The sequence below is a fragment of the Silene latifolia genome, chromosome X (genome assembly GCF_048544455.1).
Source record: "Silene latifolia isolate original U9 population chromosome X, ASM4854445v1, whole genome shotgun sequence".
Taxonomy (NCBI): Eukaryota; Viridiplantae; Streptophyta; class Magnoliopsida; order Caryophyllales; family Caryophyllaceae; genus Silene; species Silene latifolia.
The window spans coordinates 212,720,314-212,737,608 of record NC_133537.1 but is presented as its reverse complement, the minus strand read 5'-3'; the positions used below and the strand labels follow the sequence as shown (position 1 = coordinate 212,737,608).

Genomic DNA, 17,295 nt, shown 5'->3' with positions numbered 1-17,295 from the left:
ACTCTACACGTAAATTGCACATGCCTCATTCTCAGACCATTTCACCCAATATGGTACAACCCGACCCGTCTTATGCTTGTGACGGAAATATCCATCATAAGCAAGACTAATTGCTCAAATAATACGGACGGACTACTATTTATTCTATCAAAATACCCCGCTCTATGGCTCTATCATACATGTTTTGTATAGATTTTTTTTAGGTGAAATGTGAGTATATTAAATATATCAAAAATAGATAACCATAATTACAAGGACTAGGTTCGAATCACCCCTAAGGCATTCTAACATATAAATCCTATGCTTGCCTGCCAATCATTGGCACCATTGCTATCTAGTTTGCACATTTTGCTACGAATTCTTCCTTGAATTAGCCGCTTCAGTTGATGGGCTATAATGTCAGGTCTCTTAACACACAGCTAGTGTCTCGCATTGTTTCTCTGAAACCAGATAGTATACCAGAATGCAGTTTGAACACACGCAGAAGCCTTCCATTGCAAGCTGTTCTTGTTTGCAGATAGTAATGCATTAAGGTTAGGCAATGGCTTACCAATCCATTCTGCAAGACTCTCCTTAACCTTACTGGTGAACTTGCACTCTGAAAAGAGGTGGGCAATTGTCTCAGGCTGATCCCCACACAAAATGCAGGCATCATCAGGGCATATACCAATAGCATAAAGCTTGGATCTAATGTTTAGTCCATCTTGCATAATCATCCAAGCAACAAAAGAATGTTTAGGTATATTCCAATTATTCCACACAAGATTAGACCAGCCAATTTTGGGGTGCTGACCCATCAACCATTCATATCCACTTCGAATAGAGTATCCTTTGGTAGACGGAATCCAAAAATTATCAGTAAAACCACTCTTAATCCTTTCCTTAACCTTACAAATGCTCTTCCAGGTCCAAGGAGAATCATTACCAGGGATATAATCACGCCAGTCTATTCCCTTTAAATACACATTTGCAACCCATTTTATCCAAAGCCTATCAGGTTTGGTATATAGCCAATTCACCAACTTTCCCACTGAGGCAGTATTCCACATATCTGCTTTTTTAATACCTAGGCCTCCTTCATCCTTAGACAAGGTAACTCTATCCTATCCCACCAGTGGAACTCTGTGGTAATCAGAAGAGCTACTCCATAGAAAGTTCCTGTAGATAGCTTCTACTCTCTTAAAAACACTCTTTGGAATAATGAACATGGCAGCCCAATAATTGTATAGAGTGTTGAGAACTGAATTTATTAGAACAACTCTTCCTGCATATGATAGCTTCTTTGCACCAAGACTACGAATTTTAGACACCATCTTTTCTATCAGGCTGTTACAGTCCCTTTTGTTCATCTTTCCTGGCTGTATGGGTACTCCTAAGTATCTGAAGGGCATTTTGCCTTCCAGGAAACCAGACACAGCAAGAATGTCATGCTGTAAGTCTTCCTGCATCCCATTAAAGAAAATTTCTGACTTACTGTTATTCATGCTTAAGCCTGAAGCTTTAGAAAAGGAGGTGAATGCTCTTAAAAGTAGGAGAATAGAAGGGGCATCCCCTTTACAAAACATCAACAAATCATCCGCAAACATGAGGTAAGTGAGCTTGAGTCCCTTACAGAGAGGATGATAATGAAATGGCCATCTTGCTGTAACAAACTTAATGAGTCTTGTCAAGTATTCCATATAGATCATAAAAATGAGAGGAGACACAGGATCTCCTTGACGCAGACCTCTCGTACCTTTGAAGTACCCAAAATTATTACTATTCAAGACCAAAGTATAAGAAGTGGACTGAAGGCAGGCCATAATCAGATTAATAAAATGTCTTGGAAACTTCAGACTAGTCAACATTTGCTCCACAAATTCCCATTCAACTGTATCATAGGTTTTTTGCAAGTCAATTTTGAATAAGAATCTAGCTGACACATTGTTTCTGGAATACTGATGCACAATATCTTGACAAATCAGAACATTTTCAATGATGGATCTTCCTTGAACAAAAGCTCCCTGACATTCATGGATAATATCTGGTAAATCTTGAGCTAATCTGTTGCAAAGGAGTTTAGAAATGATCTTGTATAGCATATTACAGCAGGCAATGGGCCTAAATTGCTTTACAGAGCTTGGTCTCTCACATTTGGGAATCAGACAAACATTGGTTGCATTTATCTGGGTAAGTCATTGACCAGTTATAAAGAAGTCCTTTACTGCCTCAAAAACATCCTGATCAATCACACCCCAAGCATCTCGAAAGAAACCACATGAAAACCCATCAGGTCCTGGGGATTTGTCAATGGGAATAGAGAACACCACCTGTTATACCTCCTCAAAAGTCGCTGGCTTGTTCAAAATCTCAACATGATCATCAGTACATACATTACCATAGTCCAAGGCAGCATCCCTCATAATGTCAGTGGACTTTTTACTTCCAAGTAAATGTTTTGTATAGATTTTACGCAATGTAAAATCAGGTCAGGGTAAGTCTAGGCAGGGTTAACTAGCTCGAACTTATCAGTGAATATGCAGGGCGGGTTATGAAATAAGAAAAGTAAATTAAGATAAACAAGTAAAGATAAGACAAGGAATTTGTACGTGGAAAACCCTTAAATGGGAAAAAACCACGGGCACCAAGCCAGGAGAGGATTTCACTATATAATTGATTAATTAGCACAAATGATTGTAAAACAGCTAAAGTGTTGTGTGTGAATGTTGTATGCTAGAATATGTGTCGTGTGTCCAAATAATCTTCAAGTGCTCCTTATATAGCCAAGCTGAAAGGCTGCCAAATCTTGTACTTAATGCTAAATATTATTCCTTAATTGCTCGGATTAATGCTTCTTAATGCGCTTAATTACTCTCTTAATTGCATGGCCTTTATTACCAAATCTTCTTCATTAATGCTCCAATTATTATCCGAATATTGATAACAATATTATCTTTGAATTGGTCAAATATTGTCCTTATATTTTGACCGTTGTCCTCTCCTTGGCTGGAGCCTATCTTCTGATACCCTGATAGCCTAACGTCCTGATGGTCAGGGCAGGGTGAAATGTTATCCTGAAATATGTGCGGATTTCCAGGCCTAACAATTGCCCCTTATCTCTTTATTTACGCTAGGTCAGGCTGGAAATAAGGAGATAACTTCAAAATATGGAAAACTGGCTTTAACGGTTACATTGTGTCTGATCATATCCTGTAACGGCTAGCAGTGGTTGGGTGTGACGCGTGTTGTAATTACTGCAACTCTTCAATAATTACTCTGCAACTTGCGGTTAAAACCCTAATTTTACCGAGTATAAATAATCTTTACTTCATTGAATTTATCTTCACCATAACCCGATCATTTTCTCTAAAAATATTCATCTTCGAGTTCTCTTAATTTCCAGAATTAATCTTCAATAAATCTTTAACAAATCTTCGATAATGGTTGCAAAAAAGAAATCTTCCAGGGGAGTGATGATTCCTGGAACTCCATTCGTTTCCAACCCTGAGGAAAATGTTTCTGAAAATCTTCCAAGGCCCTCTATTATTCAACCACTTGTGGTTGAAAAGCCAAATAATCCGCCTCTTGAAATGATTTCCATCTTCCATAAAGAATTTGAATTTAAACCCACAAAAGCTTTAAAAGACCAAAAGTCTCTCCCAAATCGCTTGAAACCTGAATTTGAGAAAGTCTTGAAGGATAAGGGAATCATTTCTGCTGATTCCGAAGTCTGGATTCTTGAGGATTCTCCTGTCAGGGCTGACTTGTCATGTCCTGGCTGGTTCTGCATCCATGATTGGGCCTTCAGGGCTGGTTGCAAGCTTCCTTTCTCTCCCCTTATAGTGGATGTTATTAAAGAAATCGGTGTGCCTACCTACCAATTGATGCCTATGGTATGGAAGGTCGCCTGCTCTGTTGAATTTCTCTGCAAAAAGAACAATATTTCCCTCTCTGGAGGACTTGAAGGCCTTCTATGCCGTCAGGACCAACCTGGCCGGATCAGTTTCTAGGCCAGGCCTTCAACTGCTCCTTTACTCAGCAATCTTGACAGTGGCCATGACAAGAACTCGGGTACTGGATATATGTTCATAAGGACCAATTCTGTGGGTCCTGATCTGGCGTATTTGATATATTATGCATGTGTTGGTGGTGAGTACCCTGAAATTTTGTTTTTATCCTACATGTTTATTTGTTAGTTTTAAAGAAAGTAAATAAATTTAAATGACCCATACCTCTCTTGTTTGCACTTGATGATTGGTCTCCTGAAATTGAGTACCCTAATGCGAACATCTCTGCCTTCCTTGCAATTCCTCAAATGGAGAGGACTTGGCCTCTCTGTTGTGGGGCTGATCATCTTCCTCGTTGCCTGAAGACTGAAGGTGCTGCTAAAATGCCTAGGCCTTCAAAAGCTATTAGTGCTTCTACTTCAGGCAGTAAGTCTTTTTGTTCTTTATTTTTGTATAGTTTTTCTTTCTATTTTGGCCTGTTCGTGACAGCCTGTCTTTATTGCTAATATAGTGCCTCGTGTTATAGCCACCAGATCATCCACTCGCCTTTCTAGGTTTGGCATGGCTGATCCTTCTGCCAGGTTGGCCAAGGTCAAAGAGGAGGGTTCCTAGGGTGGTGGCGATATTGAGCCTGTGATTGATTTAACTGAATTACCTACTACGCCCAAGGTCCCTTCTGCCCCACTTGCTCTCGTTGAGGCGAGCTCAGCGGCTCACAAGAGGAAGGTGGAAGAAGTTGATTTATCTGCTCCAGTCAAGGAGGTGCGAGCTAGGGTAGATAATTTGGAGGCTGCCAGGGTGAAGATCAGTGATTATGCCTCTTTCAAATCTGATGTTATGCTTACCGTGGATCCTATTGAGAGACTGCTCGAGGCGGTTGCTTGGTGGATCATCTTTGTCACCTTTTGGTAGGTGCCTTGGCTTATGCGAGAGAGGTACATATATATATATATATATATATATATATATATATATATATATATATATATATATATATATATATGCTTTTATTTTTGTAATATATTTTTTTTATTAGAGGTTTTTATTATGATATAATATTTATACTATTTTTGTTTTACATTCGGGGTCTTTTAATTTTTTGATCTCAACAATGCTTATCAGGCTACCTCTTTGGTGGCCAGGATTAATCTTATGAGATCTGATTATGATAAGCTGAAGTCTGGATTGGATTTTGCTCGGGCTAATCTGGCTGCAGATATTGCTAACTTGGCAAAGGTGTAGGCTGAGAGGGACGCTGCCAAGACTGAGGCCAGCTCGAGTAAGCAGCTTTTGCAGGAGGCGCTGGATAGGAATGATGAGCTTACCCTGGAGAAGGATGACTTGGAGTGCAAGCTTGATGATGTTGCCTTGTACTTCTTTATCAAGGGGAAGGTGGCTGCTATGTCAGAGCCTGTGGAAGCCAGGGCAAATTGGAACCCGGAAGCTGAGATGGCCATTGCTGCTGCTAAGTATCCTGACCTGCATAATATGTGTGATGAACAAGAGGTCGACTCTCCAGGGGAGCAAGATGTTGATGTTGATGGGGAGCAGGATACTAGTGTTGATCAGGCCAAAGATGGTAGTGCTGATGCTGCCTCCAAGGGACAACAGTAATTTTATATTTTTCTTGATGGTATTCGCCTTTCCAGGGGGGTTGTCCCTGGAAAGACAATTTTAATTTCTTCTTTTTGTGTGCCTATTTGGCCAGGGAGGTTATCCCTGGTCTTGACAATCATTTTGGTGCCTTTGCCCTAGGGGTAAGGGCTTTTTATAAATATGATGGTGGCGGCCTTCCTTGACTCACTTTACTTATTTCTTGATGTCTTATTGTTTCCTATTTTTGATTTATATTTGTTTAAAAATAACCTGTTAAATTTTTAAACCTGTTAACCTGTTTTTCCAATATTTGTTCCTGTCTTGCGATTAAAGCCAACATAAGCCATTCAACCACATATACTTGCAATTATTGTATGATGACAAATTTTTAGAACAAACGATACGATAAAGTAGGTGACTTGGGTTGCAAACCAAGTCATCAATATCCAAAATACAACCATTGTTTAAGGAAATAAATAAATTTCCAAGTTTAACGAGGAAATCAAAATAGTTCTAAAAATCTCAAAATACAACATGAAACTAAAGACAAAATAAAATAAAGCCAAGCATCCACCGATCTAGCACCATGGGCGGCTACGTCTAGCTTCCCTCAAGATCTCCTAGGCTTGCTTTTCTTTGCCCTTGTCCTTGCTAGGTTGCCCTAATTACAATAAAAAGAGGTAAATATCACAACTTGTATCAAAATACCAAAGATCGAAACATAAAAGATAGGGATAGTTATTTACCTACTGGAATGAATTTTCCAGCTTTGATGTCGTCATGGTACTTAGGACAATTTCTCTTCCAATGCCCAACACCATTAAAATAGTGGCATTTGACCCCGGATGGGGCACCATTATTGGGCTTAGAGGAGCTAGCTTCACAAGCTTTTCGTTTGTTCTTGTAGGGAGTTTGCTTCTTTCCCTTGTGACCACCTTTCTTGAAATTCCCCTTGCTCTTATGATTAATGTTGAGCACATCCTTGGTGGTGCTAGCATTTAGCCCCATGTCCCTGGCGGCTTGCACAAGCATTTTGTGCAATTCATCGAGGGATACTTTCAAGTTTTGTATATTAAAATTCACCCTGAATTGGACATATGCTTTAACCTTGTTCAAGGAATGAAGAATTCGATCAATGATGAGTTCCTCGGGAATCTCTACCTTTTGCATTTTTAAGGTCTCAACATGCTACATTAACTTGAGCACATGAGGGCAAACTTTTTGGCCCTCCTTAATATTGAGATCAAATAATGCGAAAGCTGCTTCATATTGAATGATCCTCGGAGCTTGTGAAAACATGGTCACAAGCTTCGCATAGATCTCATAGGCGGCGCTAATCTTTATAGCACTCCTTTGGAGTTCGGCCTCCATTGAGAAGATCAACACATTTTTGATCGCGGCCAACATCTTTTGGTAAGTCTCATAGGCTTGCCTAGCGGCGGGAGTAGACCTAGCGGTAGGTGCGGTGGGAGAGGCCTCGGTAAGGTAACGAATCTTATCGTCGCCCTCTGCGGCCAAGCGAAGTTGTGCGTCCCAATCGGCGAAATTGGACCCATTATTTTCTAATTTACAACGATCCATGAAGGATCGGAGCCATAAAACATTGGTGAGAGTGTTCGAGCTAGTGGTTGCGTTTGAATTTGGAGTTGCCATTGCAATTGAGAAAACAAATATGACTACAAAATAAAAGTGAAGGAATTAATAAACATCTATTGTTGTGATAATACTTGTAAAAATTTTAAACAAGTTTTAAGCATTTATATAGTGACCTCTACCCAACTATTATAAATGATCCCGAGATCCAAATTCATATCAATTCGGGCACGGTGAGCCGATTCATCTCTTATCAATATAACTCGGTGGATTAACTCCTTAATCGATTCTACTTCTAGAACTCTCGGTCGATAAAATTACTCTAATATTTATCTTTAGCCCGGAAGACATGCGACTACGGGTTTCACCGACTTCTACGTGCTTTGAGTGCTAGTGATAATTTCCTATGAAATTGTTCATTGATAATCTTTGGTTTGATGGAGTTCCTCAATAACCATTAATTTGTATATATGCATTTAGTGTAATTTTGCATTCATTCATTCATTTAATAAATTGCATGAGAGATGAAAGGGAGGGATCTCATATTTTAATTGAGCTTTTTTGAAGGAAATTAATGAAATTGAGAAGATGGAAAATGTAAAGAAATGAAGAAAATGGAGAATTTGGGCTTGTGAGCAACTTTGTTATCATTAAATAGGTGCTGGGTCGAAATTTCTCGAAATATGCTCATCCCGAGTCCAATCCGCGCGGATTGAAGACAAGAAAAAAAAAAAGAAAAGCTCCCTGCCTGAGAATCCGAGCGGATTCTGAAGAAACCGAGCGTCCCCGGAAGGAATCCGCTCGAGCTGAGCTTGATCCGCGCGTCCTGGTACGGGTTGGCAAATTCCGGATGCACTGTGTGAGAATCCGAGCGTCCCGTGTTGAATCCGAGCGTCCGTGCATCAACTCAAGCGGATCAGACTTGATCCGAGCGGATTAATGCTAAAATCTCACCTTTTCTCATTTGGCTCATGACATGGCTATGTGTGCATCCTATCTACCATCTTCATCTCCTACAAGGATTGTAAGAACCATTTCTTTCTTTATCTCTCAAAGTATACTTGCATTTATGTAGTTACCTCATGATTAAACCCCTTTCTTCCTACATTAGCAATAGTGTTTAAAATCGGTTTGGGGAGGTTCAACCATCAAGCGACATACATATATCATATAGTTTAGGCTTGCATTTGTATTATATTTCATATTGCATTTACATTAGTTAGTTCATTTAGTATAGTTTGCATTATAATATATCTCACATGTTTCATATAGTTAGTTGCATTCATACATAGTCACTAATGACCCAACCTCATTTCTCCTACACTAGAAATAGTGCTTAAATCGGTTTGGGGAGGTTTGATCATAGGTTACCTAAGCATTTACATAGACAACATGCATCATATAATATAGTTTATATTGCACTCATTTGTTATATATGTCATATAGAATTTCATTTAGTTAGAGCATGCATTCATTCATATCATATCATTGCATTTGTACTTCAATTTCCATAAAATCAAAAAATCCAAAAACATGTTTTTCTTTTTCATTCCTACTCCTACATGTACATTGAGGACAATGTCCAAAATAAAGTGGGGGATGGGAATTTATATTCCAAAATGCATAAAAATTGAAAATTTTTGAAAAATACAAAAACATGTCTTTTTGTTTCATAAACATAAAACCCATAAAAATTTGAAAATTTGAAAAACCAAAAACATGTTCATTCTTTTATAGTGTAGTATTGTATATATTGTATATACTTGTTTGTTTGTTTGTCTATCCTTTTTCACATTGATCGACTACGCCACACCCGAGACATGAGGATCATGAAGACCACATGGTATGATCTTTCCAATCTCCTTTTTCCTCTTTATGTTAATGACTATGTGGCTTTATTTTGATTGATGCGGTATAAACAATGTGAATTTAGGATTACATTTAGATTATTTGGCATACTAGTTGGTAGAAGCATATGCATTAGGTTGTATAAATGTTAGTTGCATCATGGCATATAGTTGCATTTAGGAAAAAATTTGTGAAAGCATCTATTTAGGAAACTTGACAAGTGTATATAGGCCCTTGTAGATACTTTTTCTTCTTAATACTTTGCTTGTTAGAATACTTGTAAAACACCCTAGGATGTGTCATGCTAGTATCCTTTGACCCATGGATTAATGCCTAGTCAAGAGTACCTTGTGGTGTGATAACTCATTGGCTACCGTTTATTCCAAGGTGACCCTTGAAGCCATGCAACCATAATCCATGTTCTACCTCATTTTGTCAACAAAAGGGAATGGGCACAAAATTTGTTCAAATTTGAGTCCAAGAAACGAAATGAAAAGTGAAAAAGTTTGCAAATTGTATCAAATGAAAAGAGGAGCAAAATAGACTCCTAAAGCTTCAAAAATAAGCACCCTCCCTACAAATGGGGTGACTTTGAAAATGTTCAAAAGAAAATGCAAAAAAATTGTCAAGTATTGAAAATGCCAAACATCAAAAGAAATGACAAAAAGAAAAGTGTTCTCAAATGACAAATGCCACAAGAAATTGGGGGAAAAACAACAACAAAGCAAACTCCCATATGAAACTCAAGTTCTATTGATCCCTTTTCCATCGTATCCACTTTTGTGCATGGTAGAGAGGGGACGCCCCTTCTTCTTGTCTAAACAAGAAGGGGAATTCCGCGATCCTCCAGTGTTTCTAACACCATAGGGAGTCTACTCTTGACGAAAGCATTTAACAAATGAGGATAAAGGTACCCTAGCTTGACACAACTTGGAGGTGATTTATTGGTATCCGTCTGTTGGAAATCTATATCTCATTATACTCAACATATTCATATATGTTAAAATTTATTTAGTCATAAAATAAATTGTTGATCTTATGCATGCAAACTAAATAAGAAGAGATAAGAAAATCGATTTCTCACCATCTAAATTTCGGTCATTTATGGGCACCAACAAGATCTCCTTCTTGTTAGTTCTTGAGCTTTCCAATAATGGATGAACATTCATGACTTCAAAATAGAAGCCCTCCAATAAGTAGCACCCAAGACTATCCCAAAATCCCACAAACTAACATGTACTAGATATTTGTAATGTGGTTTAGCTTAAAATCGATTACTAATACTCATATACTACTAGTAGTATTATTAGTGATTGATTTGTACAAATTAGATTCATAAAAATGCTTTTTATGAAGAACAAGAGAGAGAAGGTAGTTTTTATAAAACATGAGAGAGTGATAAATTTTTAGAGAAAAATCTCTAATTATCCCACACACAAAACCGGTGGGTATAGGGTTTTTAGACCCCTTTTATTTTTCCTTTTTGTCTTCACAAGACAAAAATGTGTAAGTCTTTTGCATAGTCATGTCACTATCAATTGTCATAGACAAATGAACAAGACAAATGAATAAGCAAAACTACTAAAAAACCCACCTAATTTCGGTTATCATGTAATATGGAGTCCATTTTATTTTTGTCAATTGTACAATTGTATGTCATGTGACATGTGACATGTCTTATGTCATGTTTTAATTTAAAATGCATATTTAACAAATTAAATATCATTTACAAATTAAATAAATCACATTTAACAAATTGACTAGTAATTCAAAATTACTTTCACATAAAATGGTCATTTAAATACTAGTTAGTATAATTCACAACATCTTGTAATTATGACTAACTTATCATTCACATCTCGCGTGTTTCGCAAACACCGATTAATTTTAGTAATATAACTTCTTAAATTACTAAATAAAATCTTACTTAATCACATTATAATAAGATGTCATTTTCTCTCTTATGATAATAATTTGTTCAATTTTAAGGAATTAATTATTTTGTATCGACATACAATTAATTAACCTTTTCAATTAAGGGAATCGTCCTTTAGGTGTGACCTCAAGGGATCAACTGATCACCACCGTTGCACGACAGTAATGTCAAACTCTAGCCAGCCAATCATTACCGATATGTGTGGACCAGTTGACTATATATGTAGTGTATCATCCCTTTCGTATTCTTGATATGAGATTTAAATATGTGATCAATATGATCGACAATTATGATCGCATTATTGTCGGGGACACTTACTCCAACAATCTCCCACTTGTCCTCGACAAGTGTGCGTCACCAATTCTCTTGTCCTATTACTATCTCCCACTCAATGCAAGGTGTCTTTCGGGTCGTACTTGCAAGTGATCATATCGAGAGTGGTTTCCTCGATCTGGAGAATAACTGATTGACCGGAGTTATCTACCATAGATACCTTCCGAGCGTGGCCACGCATTTCCAGTTCATTGCTCCTCGAGTGGCCCTGAGATATTGTTTTAACCCTGACAAGGGGGTGGACAATTCCTATCGCACTTATTTCCTTCGACTAGCCACAGCCATCATAACCCAAAATATGCGCATTTGACCCCACTTACGAAGGTCGTAGTAACACAAATCAAAGTTAATCTGAAACTGTGCCACCTTAGGCGAACAGTCTTTAGTCAAAAGAATCGACTCATTAGAATACTATAGTAGCTCCCGCCACGACCAGGCTATATAAATTTGCCAGAACTCTATAAGCGGTCACTGCCCGACAAAGTGTTCCTAACAGTCTGCCTATGTGATCGACGAGTCATCTCACATGACTGTATGGCACTGAACTTGCCATCAATCGCATCACACTCTAGTCACTTCGAGACGTCACCTCATACAAGTGACTATGGGTGAATACTATGTTAATCCGGGTTCACTTTATTGGGGTTCAACAATGTCTCTACAACCCGTTTGGATGTAACAAAGTATATAAAAGGAGTTTTCAGATTTAAAAACTCGAACGACAAATGTGATTATTACATATGAATAGACAATACCTGATTACTACTTCATATTTTTATAATCCAATTTCATCTTATATGTAGTTGTTCATCTAAATGCAATTGAAATAACATATGACATATGACATGACTCATCATGTTAAGCTCATGAGAAGGCTTTGGTTAGTAGGTTTTATCAACTTCTTGTACCTTACTCAACCTTACTACATACTCGTTTACCTTTGTAATGTATACACTTGCATTACAAAACTTTCTGAGTACGTGTCTAGATCCAATCTAGACATAAGCTCTCTAGCCTTAGAATAGCTCCCACTGTTTTCACAGTGTGCGGGACCTATCCCTCTCACACATCTCATGATTGCAAGTGTACTCAATTTCCGTTGTAAGTATCTCTCATTGTTCTTTATTGCCTAGAACGATTCTAGAAAACCTATTTCTTAAATAACATAGCCATAATGGTATCTTAACCATCCTGATGTGTTTTGATTATGGTTTTGTCAGAAACCTGTGGACAATAGGCCCACGGGGGCGCTTGGGAGAGAGAACAAGCATTTGCATTTTGTGGAGTCGCCACCAATTTTTATGGGAAATTGGAACCGTTCGAATACCTCGTGTCATGTCAAGACACAAAGTAGTGACATGAACACTAAGCAATCGTTACCCTTAGCATTCTATGTCTAGAATGACTCTCGTGGATGCCAATGAACACGGATGTTCACAGAGATCTGGAGTAAGGGGTGAGGGTACGTATTAGGAAGCTCTTTTGATGGAACACCTAATCCCGCCCGCCTCGATAGCGGCCTCTACTAATGATTAGGGACATCATCTATACTCAATATATCGTCGATTATATGCATGCAATGCAACAGCCAAGTTTTAATCCTAACATGTGAAGAATTAGACTAAGTCGGTTAACACGTAATTTAGCATACAATTAATGTCGAAGTAGGATTTAATGCTCAATTACATGTGAAAACACACAAATGATACAAGATACGATGATAAATATAATAAACAAAATTACAATAATGAAAATTACAATAATTACATCGGGTTCATTGATTTATGTCGAAAACACCTTTAAAACGGATAATTTGAGAAAAAGAATAAAAGAAAGAATTAACGAATAGATCAGTGGCGATAATACGGTTAATAGTCAATTATACTTAAACTAATTAAACTAGGTCATGCAACAACGGAGTACAGAGACAGAAATCAACCTAGAACAGGCGCAGCAGGACTGCGCCCTTTGGAAGAAGCGCAACAGTTGCTGCGTCTGTTCCAAGGGTGAGTTCTGGCTGTGAAGCCGGAACTGCAAATTGTTTGATGATTTTAAGGATTGATTAATATATTTACTCGGATGGAAGTGACTAACACGTTATTTACATGTGATTGATGGTCATACAAGCAGTGAAACATGGACGAGACGGAGGAAAGACGGATTATTTACATGGACGAAAGATTGATTAGTGACATAGGTGAACTAAATAGGTTAAACATGACGAATTAATGACAAAAACGACAATAGACAGATGAAAATATATCAAAAAATCGAATTCCAGAAACCCGATATGAACAAATCGAATTCCTACAACCCGGATTGAGTTTAATGACGAAAACCCGCAAATATGAGATTATAAGGGATTTAGGTTGGATTTAATGATGAATTATACGTGTTGATGAATGAACAATAATACACATGTGAAATTATTATGTTATCGTGTCAAAGAATTAACGAAAACAAACGAAAACAAACAAAGAACGAATCACAGAGGACGAAGGAAGAAGAAAGGAAGCAGGAACTGCGGCAGCCTCACGAAGAGGCGCAACAGGAACTGCGCTCCTTCGAAGAGGCGCCGCAGTTGCTGCGTCCTTTCTCGACGGTCTGTCTTCTGGAAATCCGTAAAAAAGGGTTTTAAAGCACGGTTTTAGAAATCGGTTTTAACAAGGTGTTTTCGACATAAACCTTACATTAATGATGATACCAAAAGTTAAGAACAATAAATAAAAGAGAGATTTAAACCCTCAAACTTACATGTTTGACGAAACGAGAAGAACTAAGTTATCGATTAGTGATGCTCGACTCGAATGTAGACGAAAGTGCCCTCGTAAGAGGAAAACGATTAGATTAATTAAGTTCATTAGTTGTGGAGTTGGTCAAATTGGCCGGTCATGCAAACGAGGCTGGTACTCAGAAGGATCCGAGCTTACGTGGTCGAATGTTCAAGCACGTAGACGCCAAAAAGTAAGAACAAAGGTCTAGAATGCAAAGGGAGAAGAGAAGGGCGGACACTCGCGTGAGGAATATGAGGAGCGAAGGCTCCTATTTATACTAATCACGTGAAGGAATAGGGTTTTCGGATAGACTTTGGAAGTGAATCTCGGAAAGATATGAAAAGGATACGAGAAAAACGCAGAAAAGTTCCTGGGAAGAGGCGCAACAGTCACTGCGTCTCTTGGAAGAGGCGCAACACCTGCTGCGTCTGTTCCCAAGTGGTTTCCTCCTGCGGAAGAAAGATTTCCGTGTTTAAGTTATGGAATAACGGAATAATTTGGTTTTCCTTAATATTTTGTATGAATATTACGGGAAATTGTTTACCAAAGAATAAAAGATTGTGTAATATTTATAAAATATGGAATAGAAATATCCGGAACATTCCATAACATTCCGACTCGGGATTTTACGGTTGTCAGAAAATGGAGATGGTTTTAGGCCCGGACTCCAAATGTACTCTAATTACTACCAAAACAATTGTATCGGCGCGTAGATGACAACTAAGAGATAGACATTAGTGTTTGAGCAATCACTTGACGATAAACTTATGAACTGTCACAAATCGTTCTGCATACCAAACATGCAGCCCAGTCATCACCGGGTGGTTTGCGAGAGGTGCATAAATGAGGTATCTACAGAGCCCCCACTTTGACTGAGGCTTGGACAAGGCAAAAGTCAAAGTATAGCCATCAGGTCAATCGAAGATTACAACCTGACGACTATGGCGACGCGAGGCGGCTCAAGTGGTCTGAACCAAGGACCTGTCATCGGGAACATTTTAGAGTCTATTGACTATCGAGGAGGATCGTTTAAAGTCCATTAGACTACGTGAGGAGGCTCGCCAGCCATAAGAAGAGACCATACCTGAGACTTCTGGACAAAACGGGACTGAAGACGCTTCGACGAAACTCTTTGGTCTGAAGATGAATTGGTGTCTGAAGGTATGAAGGCTTATCCTGAAAAAAGGTACCTGAAGGACATGAAGGGTTTATCCTAAAAAAGGGGTATCTGAATGATCATAAGGAAACGATGATTTTGAGGAAAGACAGCAGGACACAGTCTGGAACTGCTGGGAGAAATCTGTTCGTGTTCAGCTTCAAACAAAGTTCGGAAGAATTCGGGGTCGATGTTGATCTCCATGTCTCGAGAGGAAGTGACTATCGGTCGTGAACTCTCGTTGGGGAACATAATTGGGAACTTATCTCCATGTCTCGAGAGGGATAGTCTATCCGCTTACTCTCGCTGGGGAATATAATGAAAGCGTGTCAAAACACCTCTGAAAAAATACCCGCTCGTTGTGACAAGCAATGTCTTGGAAGCGATGTATAATGTATAACAGTCTGTTGTTGGCTTAGAAATACGGGTCCGAACGTAAGATAATCGTCAACGGAATAAAAAAGATAAAATGGCATCGAGGAAGAGGCGCACCAATGATGGGTCCACAAATAACGAACTCATAACGAATTTTTGAAAACTCGTATAGAGGGAACACCAGGAAGAGGCGCAGCAAGAGCTGCGTCCCTTGGAATAGGCGCAGCGCCTGCTGCGTCTGTTCCCAAGGGTGTCTTTTCTGCCTAAAAACGCGATAAACAGAGGGTTTAAGCTCATTTGTTCGAAACACAATCCCTCAATTTCTCTCTCAAATCTTAACCATTTCCGCCAAAATTTGATTCAAGAGCTTGCATTCATCATGACTAATCGAGGTATGTATATCATTTTTGCATTAATCTTCTATAAAGGGTGAATTTGGATCGAAAAAATTAGGGTTTTCAACCCAATTGACTCGAAAATTTGGGGCTTTTCCCCCAAATTGATTCGCCTTGTAAAATTGGTACTAGAAATGGATAATTTTTATTATAAGGAACATAACCATGTATTTGTTTTGAATTTTCGTTGAGTTTTGAGCATTTGAGTGAAATTGAGACGGTTTCACAGCTAAACCGTAAATTGCTTCGAAAATAGCCTTAGGATTACCCATTTGCGATGAAACTTGATATTCGGGATCCTTGGATGATGGGTGAACTTCCTACCATCTCGGAATTTTGGTTTGTGACGGCTTTTTCAGGACGCTTTTCTAGGGCATAATCGCCGTTATAACGAAATGCTGCCGAAATTTCGACTCGAAACCATGACTAGGCTTCAACTTAGGCTTGACTTGACCCTAACTACCACATGAGTGATCGGGTTTGTGAGAATGCGGGCAAAGATGGCGAGAAAAGAGCGATTTCAGGGATTCCGAAGGCTCGAAAATCCCTTAACTAAGGCTCGTCGTCACGTGACACGGCCTAAATTTTCTTTAATGTTGCAGGTGATTAGGCTTGTACTTCTGGGAGAACTCCCATGGAGATAGACGCTACTGTGGACCCTTCTCGTACCATCGAGGAGGCTTTGGAGGAGGCTTTCACCGCCGCGGTGATGGCTGCTGAGGACGAGGTCTGCGAGGAGGAGGAGGCCCCGAGGAGGGCCAACGTTGGACGAGGAGGTCGTCAGCTGAGGGGAGCACCCGTGTGGGCTGAGACCTGGGACATCAGGCACTTACTTTGGGCTGTAGAGGGTCACCTGTCCTACAGGACGGTGAAGAGCTTGGTAATCTTGAATTCATTACTCATTACTCATCTTCTTTCATTTCACTTGCTCATATTTTTCCCAACTTTCACTCAAAACTAAAGATAGGTTTTGTTTCAAATCACAATAGGAGGCCGGGAACATCAGGTCGTTCTCGGGTTACACGACAGCGATAGAGTGCTACGAGCGGCTGTCAGCGGAGGAGCGCGCCATGATCGAGCGTGGAGCGTTTGGTGCCTTGGTGAAGGCTTGGAGGATATCGCGAAGAGGAAGCTGCGGGCGAACCTTAGCCTGGTCCACACTTTCTTGGACCAATTCTGGGACACGACTTCCACGTTTCACATGCCTTTCGGTGAGGTGGGAGTCACTCTGGAGGACTACGGCATGATTTACAGTGCCGTGTGGGACCGAGGCGTGGGTGGCCGGAGGCGCCATGAGGGTGGA

General features: G+C 39.3%; 1 protein-coding gene across 1 annotated transcript; it reads right to left on the bottom strand.

The window, feature by feature from the left end:
* Window positions 1-419: 419 nt before the first annotated feature.
* LOC141619240 (uncharacterized) lies at window positions 420-1,049 on the bottom strand. The gene has a single exon (XM_074436268.1). The coding sequence runs from the start codon at window positions 1,047-1,049 to the stop codon at window positions 420-422; it is 630 nt and encodes a 209-aa protein (XP_074292369.1).
* Between the last annotated feature and the right edge of the window lie 16,246 nt (window positions 1,050-17,295).

Bases quoted from the DNA above. Each gene is read 5' to 3' on its own strand.
- LOC141619240 (XM_074436268.1), bottom strand. From the start codon at position 1,049: ATGTGGAATACTGCCTCAGTGGGAAAGTTGGTGAATTGGCTATATACC.